This window comes from Nyctereutes procyonoides, unplaced genomic scaffold (assembly GCF_905146905.1).
Source record: "Nyctereutes procyonoides isolate TBG_1078 unplaced genomic scaffold, NYPRO_anot_genome, whole genome shotgun sequence".
NCBI lineage: Eukaryota > Metazoa > Chordata > Mammalia > Carnivora > Canidae > Nyctereutes > Nyctereutes procyonoides.
The window spans coordinates 15,225,545-15,238,934 of NW_026575142.1; the positions used below are offsets into that span (position 1 = coordinate 15,225,545).

The window sequence follows — 13,390 nt, forward strand, 5'->3', positions numbered from 1 at the left end:
TCTTATTTGGAAAAAAAAAATCCAACAATTCACCCATAGTGAGTTATGTACTTTCTCAAGGATGAGTTACTGCAAACACAGAGTTTTGTAATAACTGGCTTTTAAAATATGTGCTCCTTCCACGCTGTTCCAGCTTAAACTGAATCTGCTTTGGTTGCCTAAACCTATGGGTCCCTTCTGCACTAAAGGACGGCTCCAGTTCAGATCCGGCCCAGAGAATACCACGGCAGTTTTGAAACCATCCTCTCTCATCCTTCCAGCAATGGAAAAGGTATGGTAGTCAGAGTACACTTTATTAAAAAGAAAAAAAAAAAAAAAAAAAAAAAAACCCTGACTGCACTTCAATAAAACTTAAAAAATGTTCTTTCCACAAGGAAACAAGCAAAAAACCACGGGACAGAAACTTTCAGAACAATAACCACACCTTGCAGCCTGGACAAATGGTGAACACACACAAATAGCTTCCAAAATAACTTTTATTACTGTATAAAACCAGGTCAAGAAAAAATAGATGCATATTTTTTCTACAAAGTTATAAAGTGTTTGGGCTACTTAATATTTTTCCCAAAGAAGGCAAGATCAAACATATAGTAATCTTTTCCACTTAAAAGTTTTCAGGAATCTTGTAAGGAATAAAGAATAATAGTTTTCATTTTTCCATACTTTCCTATGTGCAGCTCTGAGACATAGCCGTTACAGTTTCCTGTCAGAGTTATCGAAGAAAGGACATAACAAGATAAAAATTCTATCATACTGCAATAAAATTAGCATAACACTTTAATTCTTTCTTTGAGCTTTTAGATTCGGCAGTTGTGGTCAACCGGGATGTCACCGCAATTTTCAGCTCAGCAGGGAAAAGAGCCTAATTAAAAACAAGACATCCTCTTTATTTTGTCCTTTAGAAAACAGAAACCATTTGTCAGTATTACTTAAAAAGTCCAGTTGCCTTCTTTGTCATTTGATTGTTAAGGTCTGAGATGCTGTTTCTAACCAGCACAGATTAAATGAAACCACACAAAGAAAGGAAAGGAAAGTGTTCCAGAGGGTGAATTCAAGCCTGCCACTGAGAAGCACAGGAAGCTGTACACTTTCGAGAACGTTAATTCAAAAAGCATATTCATTTAAGTTTCTCAAGAAGCCCTTCCAGAGAAAAGGCTTTAGTGTTGATTTAGAGGAGTGTTAAAATAAAGTCCCCCCCCCCGCCCCGAAATTAGATTATGGGGTAAGCCAAGCCAGACTACCGCTGCTGATGATACAAGCTATAATTATTTGGGAAGATTTCAATCACTGTTTTGGAAATGATACCTAAAGCTTTCTTCTCCCTTTTTCTTTTTGTGGACTTTTTAATGAGATATTTTGGGGAGAGATGCCTTTAGGTAGGAAATACCAGCTTTTGAAAGATAAAGGTACAATTACCATTAGAATAAAAAGCCCATTAAAAGAAGAGTCTCAGAAAGGTTTTCTAGATATATTTTACTATGCATTGTTTTCATAAAGGTGAGAAGGAAGTTCTTATAATATCCACCAGATTGCTCTCACATTAGCCCACAAGAAAGGGAAAATAAAGGGCTGAGATGATGAGTGCTCAAATACTTTGCAACGGAGTAGAATATTCTCACACCAAATCCATAATTAACTTTTCACTAGTAACTTCTTCCTTGGCCTTTGTAAAATGGAATGGCAGCTTTGATCATTGGTGCTATCGCAGACCCGTTTCCCCCTAAAAAACTGGAATTTTGGGCACCTTTATGTAAAGAAACATCCATTTATCAAAAATATGTTTGTGTGTGACAATACAATTACTCCTTCTACCTGACACCAAAATTGTAGCATGCTCTACCTATACTGAATTTAATTGTGCCTACTATGTGCCAGGCATTGAGCCAGGCACTAGGCATACTTATGACACCTTTATCAATTTTGGAAATAGAATTAAGAAGAGTGTCTTGGTGAGGGAATCTTTAATGGTTAGCTGTGAAGCTTAATGGATATGTTGGAGTGAAGCTCATATTCAGTCTGAGGTAATTACCACTTAACTTAAAAAGAACTCCACTAAGCACCAAAAAGGTTAAGAGTGTTTGGTGTAAACTGTAAAGTTTTAACCCACATTAAAAGGGTCCAGTTTAAAATTGCATAGAAACCAGAAAACAAAAAACAAAAACAAAAACCCACAACAACCAAAAACAAACAAAACCAAAAAGAAAAGCATCATTTCAGCATAAGCACTATTCTAGATATTTTTTAAAGATTTCTTTATTTTAGAGAGAGAGCACATGTGCATGCAAGAGTGGGGGGAGGGGCAGAGGGAGAGAGAATCTTCAAGCAGACTCCCTGTTGAGCACGGAGCCGAGGCAGGGCTCAATCCCATGACCCAGTAGATCATGACCTAAACGGAAACCAAGGGTCAGACACTCAACAGATTGAGCCACCCAGGCACCTCACTACTCTAAGTTTTAATTTAAGTCAGCCCAGAATCTAGACAGAGGTCTCCATGCACAAAAGATGTCACCTCTGAGTCTCAATTCCCTACTAAGAACCCAAAGCTCCAGATATCCCCTAAAACTCCACCAAAATCAGGAAGGGCCTTAGCTGTTGCCACTGGGAAGAGCAGACCATGACGTGAGTCTCTTCTATTACCAAGACATAGTTTTAAGATCAAAGGGGCATCAAGTTGGGCCATGGCATGTTGGCTGCGGCAGGGTGCCATCTCTATTTACAGGTGTGGGCGGGCCCCTTTCCTTGGTTATTTACCTTTCCTTGGTTAATCTGCCTTGGAAAAAGCCAGAGGGTAAACTTTAACAACTCTACTGCACTCCAGCAATTGGGATTTATCGAGCGGTGAGTCCAAGTACATACAAACTAGTATATAATAGAAAAATGTAGCAGAGTGAAGTGGTTAGGGACATGAACTGAGAAGTCAGACAGCCAAGAGACAAATCTCAGTTCAACCACTGATGAGCTATATGCCCTTGGGGGAAGTTACTGACCTTTCTCAGCTTCAGATCTCCCAGCTGTAAAATGGAGATAATAATAGTACCTAACCTGTAAAGTTTGAGGATTGAATGAGTTAATATTTAAAAAGTGCTTAGAACAGTGTCTGGCATGTAGTAAGTGCCAAGTAAGTACTTTCTAAAATAAAAACAGAAACTTGGGGAAAAGTGCTCTTTGAGGGTGTGAAGCAGTTTATGCTACATAAGTTTTCAGGCATATTCCATTCTAATTAGGTTTAGAATCTGAGTTATAAAGTGCACCAAACCCCACAGAAGCTTTGGGACAAAGCTGAGTTTCAGAAAAACTTCCAGGTGTGACAAGAAAAGATCTCTTTAGCTATCTCTGGCTCAGTCACAGCTCCCAAATGCTCTAATAGAAATCCTGGTCTCCAAGGCAAATCTGAGACCAAACTAGTTGGGGAGAGAGCAGGAGACAGGTGCTGAGAGAAGAGAACAAGTTACTTTCCTAAATTTTTTTCTGTACTCCACTCATGTTATCTGTGTAGCATAAACCCTGCCCCAGATCTGATTCTAAAACATTAGGACTGGATTCTCAGAATTAACAAGAAATGACTGCATGACAAGAGACCAGAGATGCTGACAACTAATGAAATTTACCAACTGAGAGACACATTTTTGTTTCTGCTTTTGGTTTGTTTGTTTGTTTTTTGAGAGACACATTTTGATCACCTCTTCTATGCAAGATCCTCAAGAAAGGTAACATAACCACAATTTATATCTTCTATTATGTACACTGATCATCTCCTTTCCAATTTAGGTAAGTTCATAGGCCTTAATCAATACCAACTCTTCAAAGGAATCCTACTTTATGAGTAAAATAAATATTGATTCTGCAGAGCTCAATCATCTTGGGGGCTAAACAGGAGAAGCTAAACTGTAGAGCTAGTTTTCAAAAGTGAAGTTACATGGCCAAATCTCTATAACATTTTACATGGTAGATCTCTGTCCAGCCTCATCAACAGAGAAGTTTCTTTTCTTTGCTGCTACTTCATTGTTTAATTTTGAATCTGATTGGTCGACATGGCTGAAGTTTACTGCTGAGCCTTCTGCTCCCTCTCGAGCGCCTCCATTTGGCTGAAAAAGGATAGGATTTGGTTCTTTAGGACGTTGCCATTGTGGTCTGGTGACTATCCAAAATATGAGCGCCCCAAATACCACATTCAGGAGGCCGAGGGTATTTGCGAAAACACCTTCTGGTGGGAACGTACTGTATCCAGAACTACAAAAAAGAGAAAGGGTGTTCAATTACAAATAGGGTGATACAACATGTCAAACAGTCTTGAATTTATCTGCTGAGAAAAAGCACACTGACACACCTTCTATGTAAATTCCCTTGAAGTTTGATATTAAGGAGAAACTAAGATATGCTAAAAAAACTCAATTGAAATAGTGTAAAATTGTTAAAAATTTAAAGTCTGAAAATAATATAGCACTTAAAAATTGGGAAAAGGATGATACAAAAATGTAGGTGCATCATAATTACAATTAATATAAAAAACATGCACATCAGAAAGAGTAAAAGGGCATGTGTAACTTCAAAACTAGTTGTTTTATAGGAGTGGTATAATTTTTTTTGGATTTTTTTATACTTCTTCCAAGCATTATTAATGCTATATTACATGTTTAATGAATACATTTTTATTTTATTTTTTTAAATTATTTATTTATGATAGTCATACAGAGAGAGAGAGAGAGAGAGGCAGAGACAAGGCAGAGACATAGGCAGAGACATAAGCAGAGGGAGAAGCAGGCTCCATGCACCGGGAGCGACGTGGGATTCGATCCCGGGTCTCCAGGATCGCTCCCTGGGCCAAAGGCAGGCGCCAAACCGCTGAGCCACCCAGGGATCCCTGAATACATTTTTAAAATTAAAAATTTTGTTATGTTTACATCACATCTTTCCAATGAATAAGTATTTAACATTTTATAGCTCAAATATAACATTAAGAAAACTATGCAACTTACACGCCAAAGATCAGTTTCTCAGTCACTCCCATAAGTACCGTTGCAATCACTGTTCCAAAGATGAGAAGCCCAGAATAAACATGCATGGGCATAACAAGTGCTCGGAGTGAAAGTGGAGCCCAAGGAAGCAGAAAGACGAGAACACCTAGAAGAAGCTGAACATCAACAAGAACAAAGGTTATCACTTAAGCTTTAACTACTTTTAAAATTATTATTATAAAAACAATTATGTGCAAAAGGAAAAGCCTTCCTATAGAAACAAGGGCATAAGATGAAAAGTTCATTTTTCTGCTTCAGTTCAACTACTCAAAGGCAACACCTATTACCACTTTCTCAAATATCCTTCCAGAAAACCCTATGCCTATACAAGCATGTGTGTGTCTGTGTGTGTACAAAAAGAGACTTTTTAAAGTGTAAATGGCATCTTAACATACATACTTGTTCTGCACCTTTCTTTTTTCCCTTTATAGTATGTCTTAGAGATCTTTTCACGTTAACATATGTGCATCTGGTTTATTCTTTTTAATGGCCAAATTCTGGGAATTTACTCAGTTCTCTATGGATATTCCTGTTTCTAGTTTTTTTTTTTTAAGATTTTATTTACTTATTCATGAGAGACACACACAGAGAGAAGGAGAGACATAGGCAGAAGGAGAAGCAGGCTCCCCGCAGGAATCCTGATGCAAGACTTGATCCCAGGACCCAGAGATCACGACTTGAGCCCAAGGGAGACAACCACTAAGCCACTCAGGGGCCCTTCCTGTTTCTGTTTTTTTTTTTTTTTTTTTTTTTTTGATCATTAACAAAGCTACAGTGAACATTCTGGTACCTTCTTGTTTGTTTTTATCTATTTCCAAGTAGAAAAGGAAGTAAAGATTTTCAAGTCACTAATACCAAATACGATAGGACACATTTAGTCAGTTCAACCTAAAATGGTATGTGTCAAGAGGCTGACAATCTTGTTTAATGAGGAAATAATGAATTCTGCAGAGAGGTTATCTCCAATTCCTTGACAATTAAATCCCTCATGGGATGCTTCTCTGCAGAGGACAGCAAGGTTCCTATGTAAGTGATGTGTGGTGACACTTTCAATTTGTTTTCTTGTCCCACAGCCCATTAACTGTTCTCTTCTCCCCAAGAGAGTGAAGATAATTTAGTGGCCACTACGCTACTGAATCTAAAGAGGCATTTTTTCAGGTGCTTACCTTGGACCTACCACCCAAACCAAACAAGTATGAGAAGTAGGGAGAACACGGAGAAACACAACATCACGGCTCATCTTTCCTGACTGAGATCAAAGGACTTCTGGGGGACACCAGAAGAACGAAGGCAGAAAGGGTGTGAAACCCTAAAACACATTTAGAATAAATTTCTGGGACATGGTAAAGAATGGAAGTTAAAAAATGCATTCGATAGGCTGGTGTGCATATTTTATTGTCTACTCATTGCCACAAATGCCTGAGTGTATAAGAAATGGTACAGAGGGTCCCCCTTGGTGGTTCAGAATGTCATTAATTCTCCTTCAGTGACATTTAGTGATTTCATTAGTATCAAAGGGCAAGCATCCTGATGTTCAGGTTGTGCTTTCTCCATGAAAAGGGGGCTCAGGTAAGTGGCCACCAAAGATTCAGCGTGTATACACTCTGTGAGTAAAGTCATCACACTTTTTATGTGACTTGCTCATGGAAATACATATTTTCCATATTTCTGTTCTCTTGACTCTTCATTCCTAAGATTCTGTTTTCTCTTATTTCTTTCAGGATTTAAGGAAATCCTGTGTGCCTCTTGTAATCCTGTAGGGTTCAATGACCTAAACAGGTGGGTTGCCAGAAATTGGCTTACAGAACCCCACGCAATTTAACTCCCCTTATAATGCTATTTTCACTATTAAAAAAAAATGTATTTTTTGGCAAAAGAAAATTAGTTTTAAAAGGAAAGGAAAAAATTACAGAATGCTTAACTTTGATTAAAAGTGTTCCAAATGATGCAAATTTATAACAACTTACAAAGATTTATAATTCATAATAATCATTCTTAATTTCCTTTTTACCATCTTAGCCTTACCATCTTACAAGCAGTATGGTAGCTTAAAACCTAGTGGACTGAAACAAAACAGTTTTGTCCTTTTAAGTCAGTGGTTCTTGAAGTGTTGTTGTTCATAGAAGACCTGCATCAGAAACACTTGCACCTTTCTTTAAAGAGATCCCTTGGGACATATCCAAATCTGCTATATCAGAACTTCTGCAAGTTGGGCCGAGGAATCTGCTTTTTAACAGAATGCCCAGGCAATTCTTAATACATGTTAAAGTTTGAAGGCCACTGCTTTTGATTCACCTGAATTGTTTCAGAGATATGGGTTAACCGCAGTCTAGAAAACCCCCTAAAAGTGAAGGCAGTGGAATTTTCCATTACTTTCACTCTCAAACATGTATTAAGAGCCAACTATTGGCAAACAAAGTGCTCCAGTGTTTAGGAACCGTCACCTACAGAAAGCTGTTCTTCACCACAATGGAGTTCTTAAGAGAGCTAAAGAAGAATAAAATTTCATTTAAAAATTATTATTTTGATATCAAAGTGAATATGTAGTATGATCCCAATTACATTAAAAATTTTTTTAATGTATATTCATAGGCATAATATATGCCTGAAGGAAATAAAACAAAATATATGATATGTCTGGATTATGGCATTATCAATGATGTTTGGTTTTTTCTTTATTTTTTCTGTATTTTATAAATTTGAAAATTAATGTGTATTTATATTACTTTTATAATTGGAAATAGACAATAAAAGTTTACTTTTAAAGTTCCTATAGTAAATACCTGGGCTTTCTCAGTTAATTACTAATTATTATCTGCTCATTTACGAATGTATTTTACTACTCCAGTTTTATCTCACTTTATGAAACAAATGAGTTTAAAAAAATATATGTATGAACTCTGAGACCTAAAAAAGCTTTTATTTGCAAACAACATTAATGAAACTAGGAAATATCTGCCTAGCTAGCTTTTTTATTAGGTATGATTTGCTTTTTCTTTTTTTAACCGTAAAGTTGGATTTAATGAGCAATCAAATGATTTACAGATTATTATATGGAGGTCCTCTCTGTTTTTCTGCTATTTTATATACTCACTCATTCCTGCACTTAAAGCACATATTGCTGGGCCCCATCCCTAGAGTTTCTGATTCAGTAGGTCTGGAATGGAACTTAAGAATCTGTATTTCTAATTTCTCTGGTGATGCTAACGAAGCTGTTCTAGGGACCACACTTTGAGAAGCCCTGTCTTAGGCCATTTTCCAAATGTTATAAGCATGTTTCTTCCTGGGATTAAAACATCTAATCAGCAGCAACTAGAATATGTCCACAGTTGTTTATTAAGAGAGACGATACACAATTGAACACTACATTCCCCTGTCAATATCCTACATCTCCTTGCCATACTGTCTTGCATCCCATCTCCCTGGCAACATCCCAGTACTGACTCAGCCGTCTTCAGGACTATCTTTGGTCTACTAGGTACTACTAGAGTTAAATAACATCACTATAAATTCATGGTTATGATGTTTACAGTTAGGAGCACTTCAATACTGCTCAACAATCTTTTTATTGTCCCACTTCTCAACTGGTCCTCTATGTTCCCTCTTCCTTAAACTACTCGCTGTCTTCTATGCCTTCTACTAGCAGATGATTTTATTACCACCTCATGGGAAAAACAGAGTCTCACTTTTCTGCTACCGAACCAAACAAACCAAAAAAAGCATCCCAAGCCAACAATTCCCTCCTTCCTTCAATTACAATAGAGTTGGTGTTCGATTTTCCAGCTGGGCTTTGCAACCTGCAGAGACATAGCTATAGATTCACCCCAACATTCACAATCTCCCTTTCTCTCCCATGCTTGTCTTGTGGAACAATGCATCCCCTACAGCCTAGCAAAGAATCTAAAACACAATACGTATTTAACTGTTGAATAAATTGATGGACTAATGAACAAAATTTTATTGACATAAAATGTATGTTCTCAATCATGAAGGTGTCTAGGATCTATAATAGAAATAAAATTTTAAATGCCATCTTCAGGTCACAAAGGAGCCTCCCACAAGACTTATACTTCTAATAACAATAGCTGATTCGTGTCACTCCAGTATGCTAAGCCGTAGGCAAGCATTTCCATGCATTATTTGGCTTTGATTATGATGTTGTAAAGGATGTATCAAAAGCCTTAATTTGTAGGTGAGCAAACTAAGTTCAGAAAAGTTCAATAATCTGTCTTATGGTCACCCCCTACAATTGGAGGGACCTGATTCAAACTGAGGTCTCCCTGAGTGCAAATCCTGTGTTCTTAAAAACTACTTGCTCTCTGGATCTGAGCAAGAAAGAAGTGAGAGGTTGGATTTCCTCCTGCTAACAAAAGTCATTAAGTTGTGAAATGACCTTTCTGAGAAGCCTAGTTAGCACACAAATAAAACAACTAAAGAGAAGAACTTGAGTATCTCAGAGAGCAAAAGAGAGTCTTGAGACATTTAAAAATGTTTTTAATTCACTCAAGTTTAATATTAGAAAAATCGACTGACATAATTGATTATATTAACAGATTAAAGCAGACAAGCTTTTCTCTTAGGCAAACTGATCTCAAACAGCATGCTTCTGAATCACCTGAAGGGCTTGTGAGCACATCCTGCCAGGCCCCTCACCCAGAGTTTCTGATTGAGCAGTTCTGAAGTAGAACCTTAGAATCTGGTTTGTTTTGACCTCAGTAGTGGGGAAGATCTCACAAACAAGTTACCAAAACGAAATAAAAAATAATAGCCTTAAAGGAAAAGATTCATTTGTTTCATTAAAATTGAGAATTCCATTTGTCAGTAAATACTAACAAAAGAGAAAATATAAGCTTCAAACCAGAAGATATATATAAGTAATATATATAAATGAAAAGGAATCTGACACAGAACTATAAATCTTCAAGGAAAAGGAAAAAAACCTCATTTTTCAAATGGACAAAAGATACAAACAGAGATTTCTTAGAAGAGAAACAGGAATAACCAGTGAAATAAACATTAAAGCCACAGGAGGACATCATTTTTAAACCCACGAGTTTGGCAATAATTAAAAAGTTTGCAGAGGATGCATGTTATTTGCAAGTTAGCAAAGATATGCCTTATGGGAACTCTTATATGCTGCTGGCAGGTACACACTGGGATCAACCAAACTGGAAAATGATTTGGCATTTCTTGTTTAGGCTGAGTATATATTCCACTCAAGAATATACACCCAGAGTAACCTTTGCATTGAGGTCCAGGAAATGTGTTCATGAATGTTCAATATAGCACTGTTCGTAACAGAGAACAACTGAAAATAGTCCAAATGTCTAAATAGCAGGAGAATGGATAAGTAAATTCATAACATACTTGTATAATGGGTTACAAAAGTAAAAATGAGTACAGCTAGAGGAATCAATATAGTTGAATCGGTAGAATGAAAAACAGTTGCAACAGAATATGAATATCAAGAAAATATTTTTTAAATAGTAAAAAAGCAAAATTAAACATTTTGTTTGGGGATTCATGGCATGCAGTAAGATTATAAAGAAAAACAGGGAATGATGGAAAAACTTCCAGAGCATGGCTACCCCTAGACGTTGAGGTGAGTAGAGAGTATGGGATTAAGGTAGGAAGGGGTAGAGGTTCTGTTTTCTAAATTAGGTTGGATGGTGGAATCATAACAGTTAATTTTATCATGATTTGTAACTTCTAAATACATACAATAAGGCTTTTTAAATGGAGAACCCCAAAGAGCTTTTATTTATATGGGACTAAGTCTTTTGGTATTTATCATATTAGAAATTAAAGCTGAAACCTCTAAAAATACTGATTCATGGGATCCCTGGGTGGCACAGCGGTTTGGCGCCTGCCTTTGGCCCAGGGCGCGATCCTGGAGACCCGGGATCGAATCCCACATCGGGCTCCCGGTGCATGGAGCCTGCTTCTCCCTCTGCCTGTGTCTCTGCCTCTCTCTCTCTCACTGTGTGCCTATCATAAATAAATAAAAATTAAAAAAAATATTAAAAAAAATACTGATTCATTTAACAATGATAATAAATTCACTACATATTTACATAAATAACATGTCTTACATAAAAATAACTCTATGGTGTGAAACAAAAAAACAGCAAGCCAGGTGGCATGTTTGTAAATCATTTTAATAGTGGATCATTGGATTCCTCTATTTGTCTCTGCATTCAGTCTTTTTTTTCCCGCTTTTAACTTTAATTTTAATTTTTTAAGTATTTTACTTAAATTCTTTTTGCCAACATATAGTACAACAACCAGTGCTCAACCCATCAAATGCCCTCCTTATGCTCATCACCCAGTCTGCCTTCAGTTTTATAGGATATCACACATAATGCAGCCTCTGGAAAAGTCCCCTGAACCCTTGTAAGAAACTGAGACAAAGATAAATACCATCTTAGTATTATGGAAACTGCTGTGAACAGAAAGACCACCTGAAAATCTTGGTTACCCCACACCTCACCCAGAGTTCCATGGATCAGACTTTGAGAACTATTCTAAGAAGATGCTTTGGAAGTAGAGAGAAGAAACATCTCAGAAAGATGAAAAAAAAGAAAAGAAAAGAAAAGATATGTCAGCAAAATTTGGGGGGAGATTGTCATTAAGAAATTTCAGATTAATTTCCTCTTCAAAAGAGATATATAGGATCTTTGCTTTGTAGGGGAATCATTCCTGTGATTCTATTTTTGGGGCTGGAGAATTGGGCAGGGGGCAGGCAGCAGATCAGATGATCCAAGCTGGTCCAACCCAAGTGCCTTGGTCAAGAGAAAACCTAAGGTACAAGCGGACCCAAATACATTTTTGCTGATTTTAATCTATGGACTCAGGAAAGATGGGCCCTCTCCTTCCTGGGTAGGCTCAAGGATCTCAGGAACCACTTATCTCCTTCCTGGCAACGGGCTGAGGGAAGCAGAGGTCAGATATCCAGAGAATGCAACCCGAGAGAGTACAGTTTGGACCTCTGGTAGTTTGTTATTTTTTAAAATGCCCCAGAGGCTACATCTCACAAGTAGAAAAGAATTCGACACTTGAAATGCTTTATAATCCATAGGTAAAAAAAAAAAAAAAAAATCCATAGGTAAACATGAGGAAGAAGGAAGACCTTTCAGCCTTTTCTGGTTGTAGCCTTTGTTCTTTGCCTCCCTCCTTCCTTTATTTACCGAAACCACCCAGACACTGGCTTCACTTGGCAGATAATTCCAGACATGGAAGCTAAGCCAACCTCCAACGATGCTAAGGTAAGACGATCTGAACTTGCCAATCTCTCCCACCCGCACTCTTCATACTCTGTGGTAGGATTGGTTCTGAGTTGTTCTTGGGTGGAAGCACAAACTCCTCACATACTCGGTGCATGGTCCGCACACAGTTAAACTCTGGGTCTGAAGGGCAGGCTGTCATGGCCTTGGAAGCGAGCAGCAAGGGAGCAGCTGCTGCTGCTCCAGGGAAGTGGGACTTCCTGTTCTCCACCCCCAAGTGGCAGCTCCAAGAACCTCCACCTGAATTCGTCTTGATTCAAAAAGAGACACTGCTTCCTCTTCTTACTTTTAACTTAAGAAACCTGACAGATTTTTTTTTTTTAGTTTCTTCCAAATGGATAACCAATTATGACAGTAATATTTACTAAATAAGCATTCTTTCCCTACTAAATTGAAATGCCATAGTGTCATAGGAAAAGTTCTCACACGTACTTGGACAGTTTCTGTCCTTTCTGTTCTTTCCATGACTATATTTTTTCACTTTCATGTTAATAACTTGTTTTTAATAAGGCAGGTCTCCCTTTGCTTCTTTTTCAAAATTTTTTTGATTATCCTTGGATATTTGCTCTGCAAGTTTAAGACTCCCATTGGGCTTAAACTCAGAATTATATTAAACATAAATATGGTTGAAGAGTGAAAGATACTCTTATATTAATTTTTCTCTACTATTAACATGGTATCTAATTATACCATGTTTTCTCAAAAGGATTTCATAGTACTTTACATATTCTATATATTTTATATCCTCATTGTTCATTTTATTCCTAGGTATAATTTATATATCCATATTATAAATGAATTCTACTTAAGTAGTTGTTTCTAGTTTGAGCAAAAGTTATTGAATTATGAATGGCTATCATAGCCAACCACTTTTCCAAATGCTCTTATTACCCAAGTCATCTCTTGGGTTACCAGGCATATATTACATGATCTGCAAACTGAAAAAAAGTCACAAATTCTCTATTACTTTTACAGTTTTTTAAAAATTATTTTGTAGCTAAAATCTCTAAAAGAAGGTTGAATGACAAAGGTAGCAAGCACTAATGTCTTTTTAACTTAATAAAAATGTCTTCAGTGGGCAGCCCGGGTGGC

At 37.1% G+C, this 13,390-nt stretch overlaps 1 protein-coding gene across 1 annotated transcript in view; it reads right to left on the bottom strand.

Moving 5' to 3' along the window:
- Nucleotides 1-458: 458 nt before the first annotated feature.
- Nucleotides 459-13,390, bottom strand: part of LOC129498522 (plasma membrane ascorbate-dependent reductase CYBRD1) — a 30,680-nt gene continuing 17,748 nt past the window's right edge. Inside the window, exons 3-4 of the mRNA XM_055307864.1 lie at nucleotides 4,977-5,131; nucleotides 459-4,230 (exon numbers count right to left, since the gene is read on the bottom strand). Coding sequence (XP_055163839.1) covers nucleotides 3,939-4,230; nucleotides 4,977-5,131 — 447 coding nt within the window. The 3' untranslated portion in view covers nucleotides 459-3,938. The remainder of the gene's footprint in view (nucleotides 4,231-4,976; nucleotides 5,132-13,390) is intronic.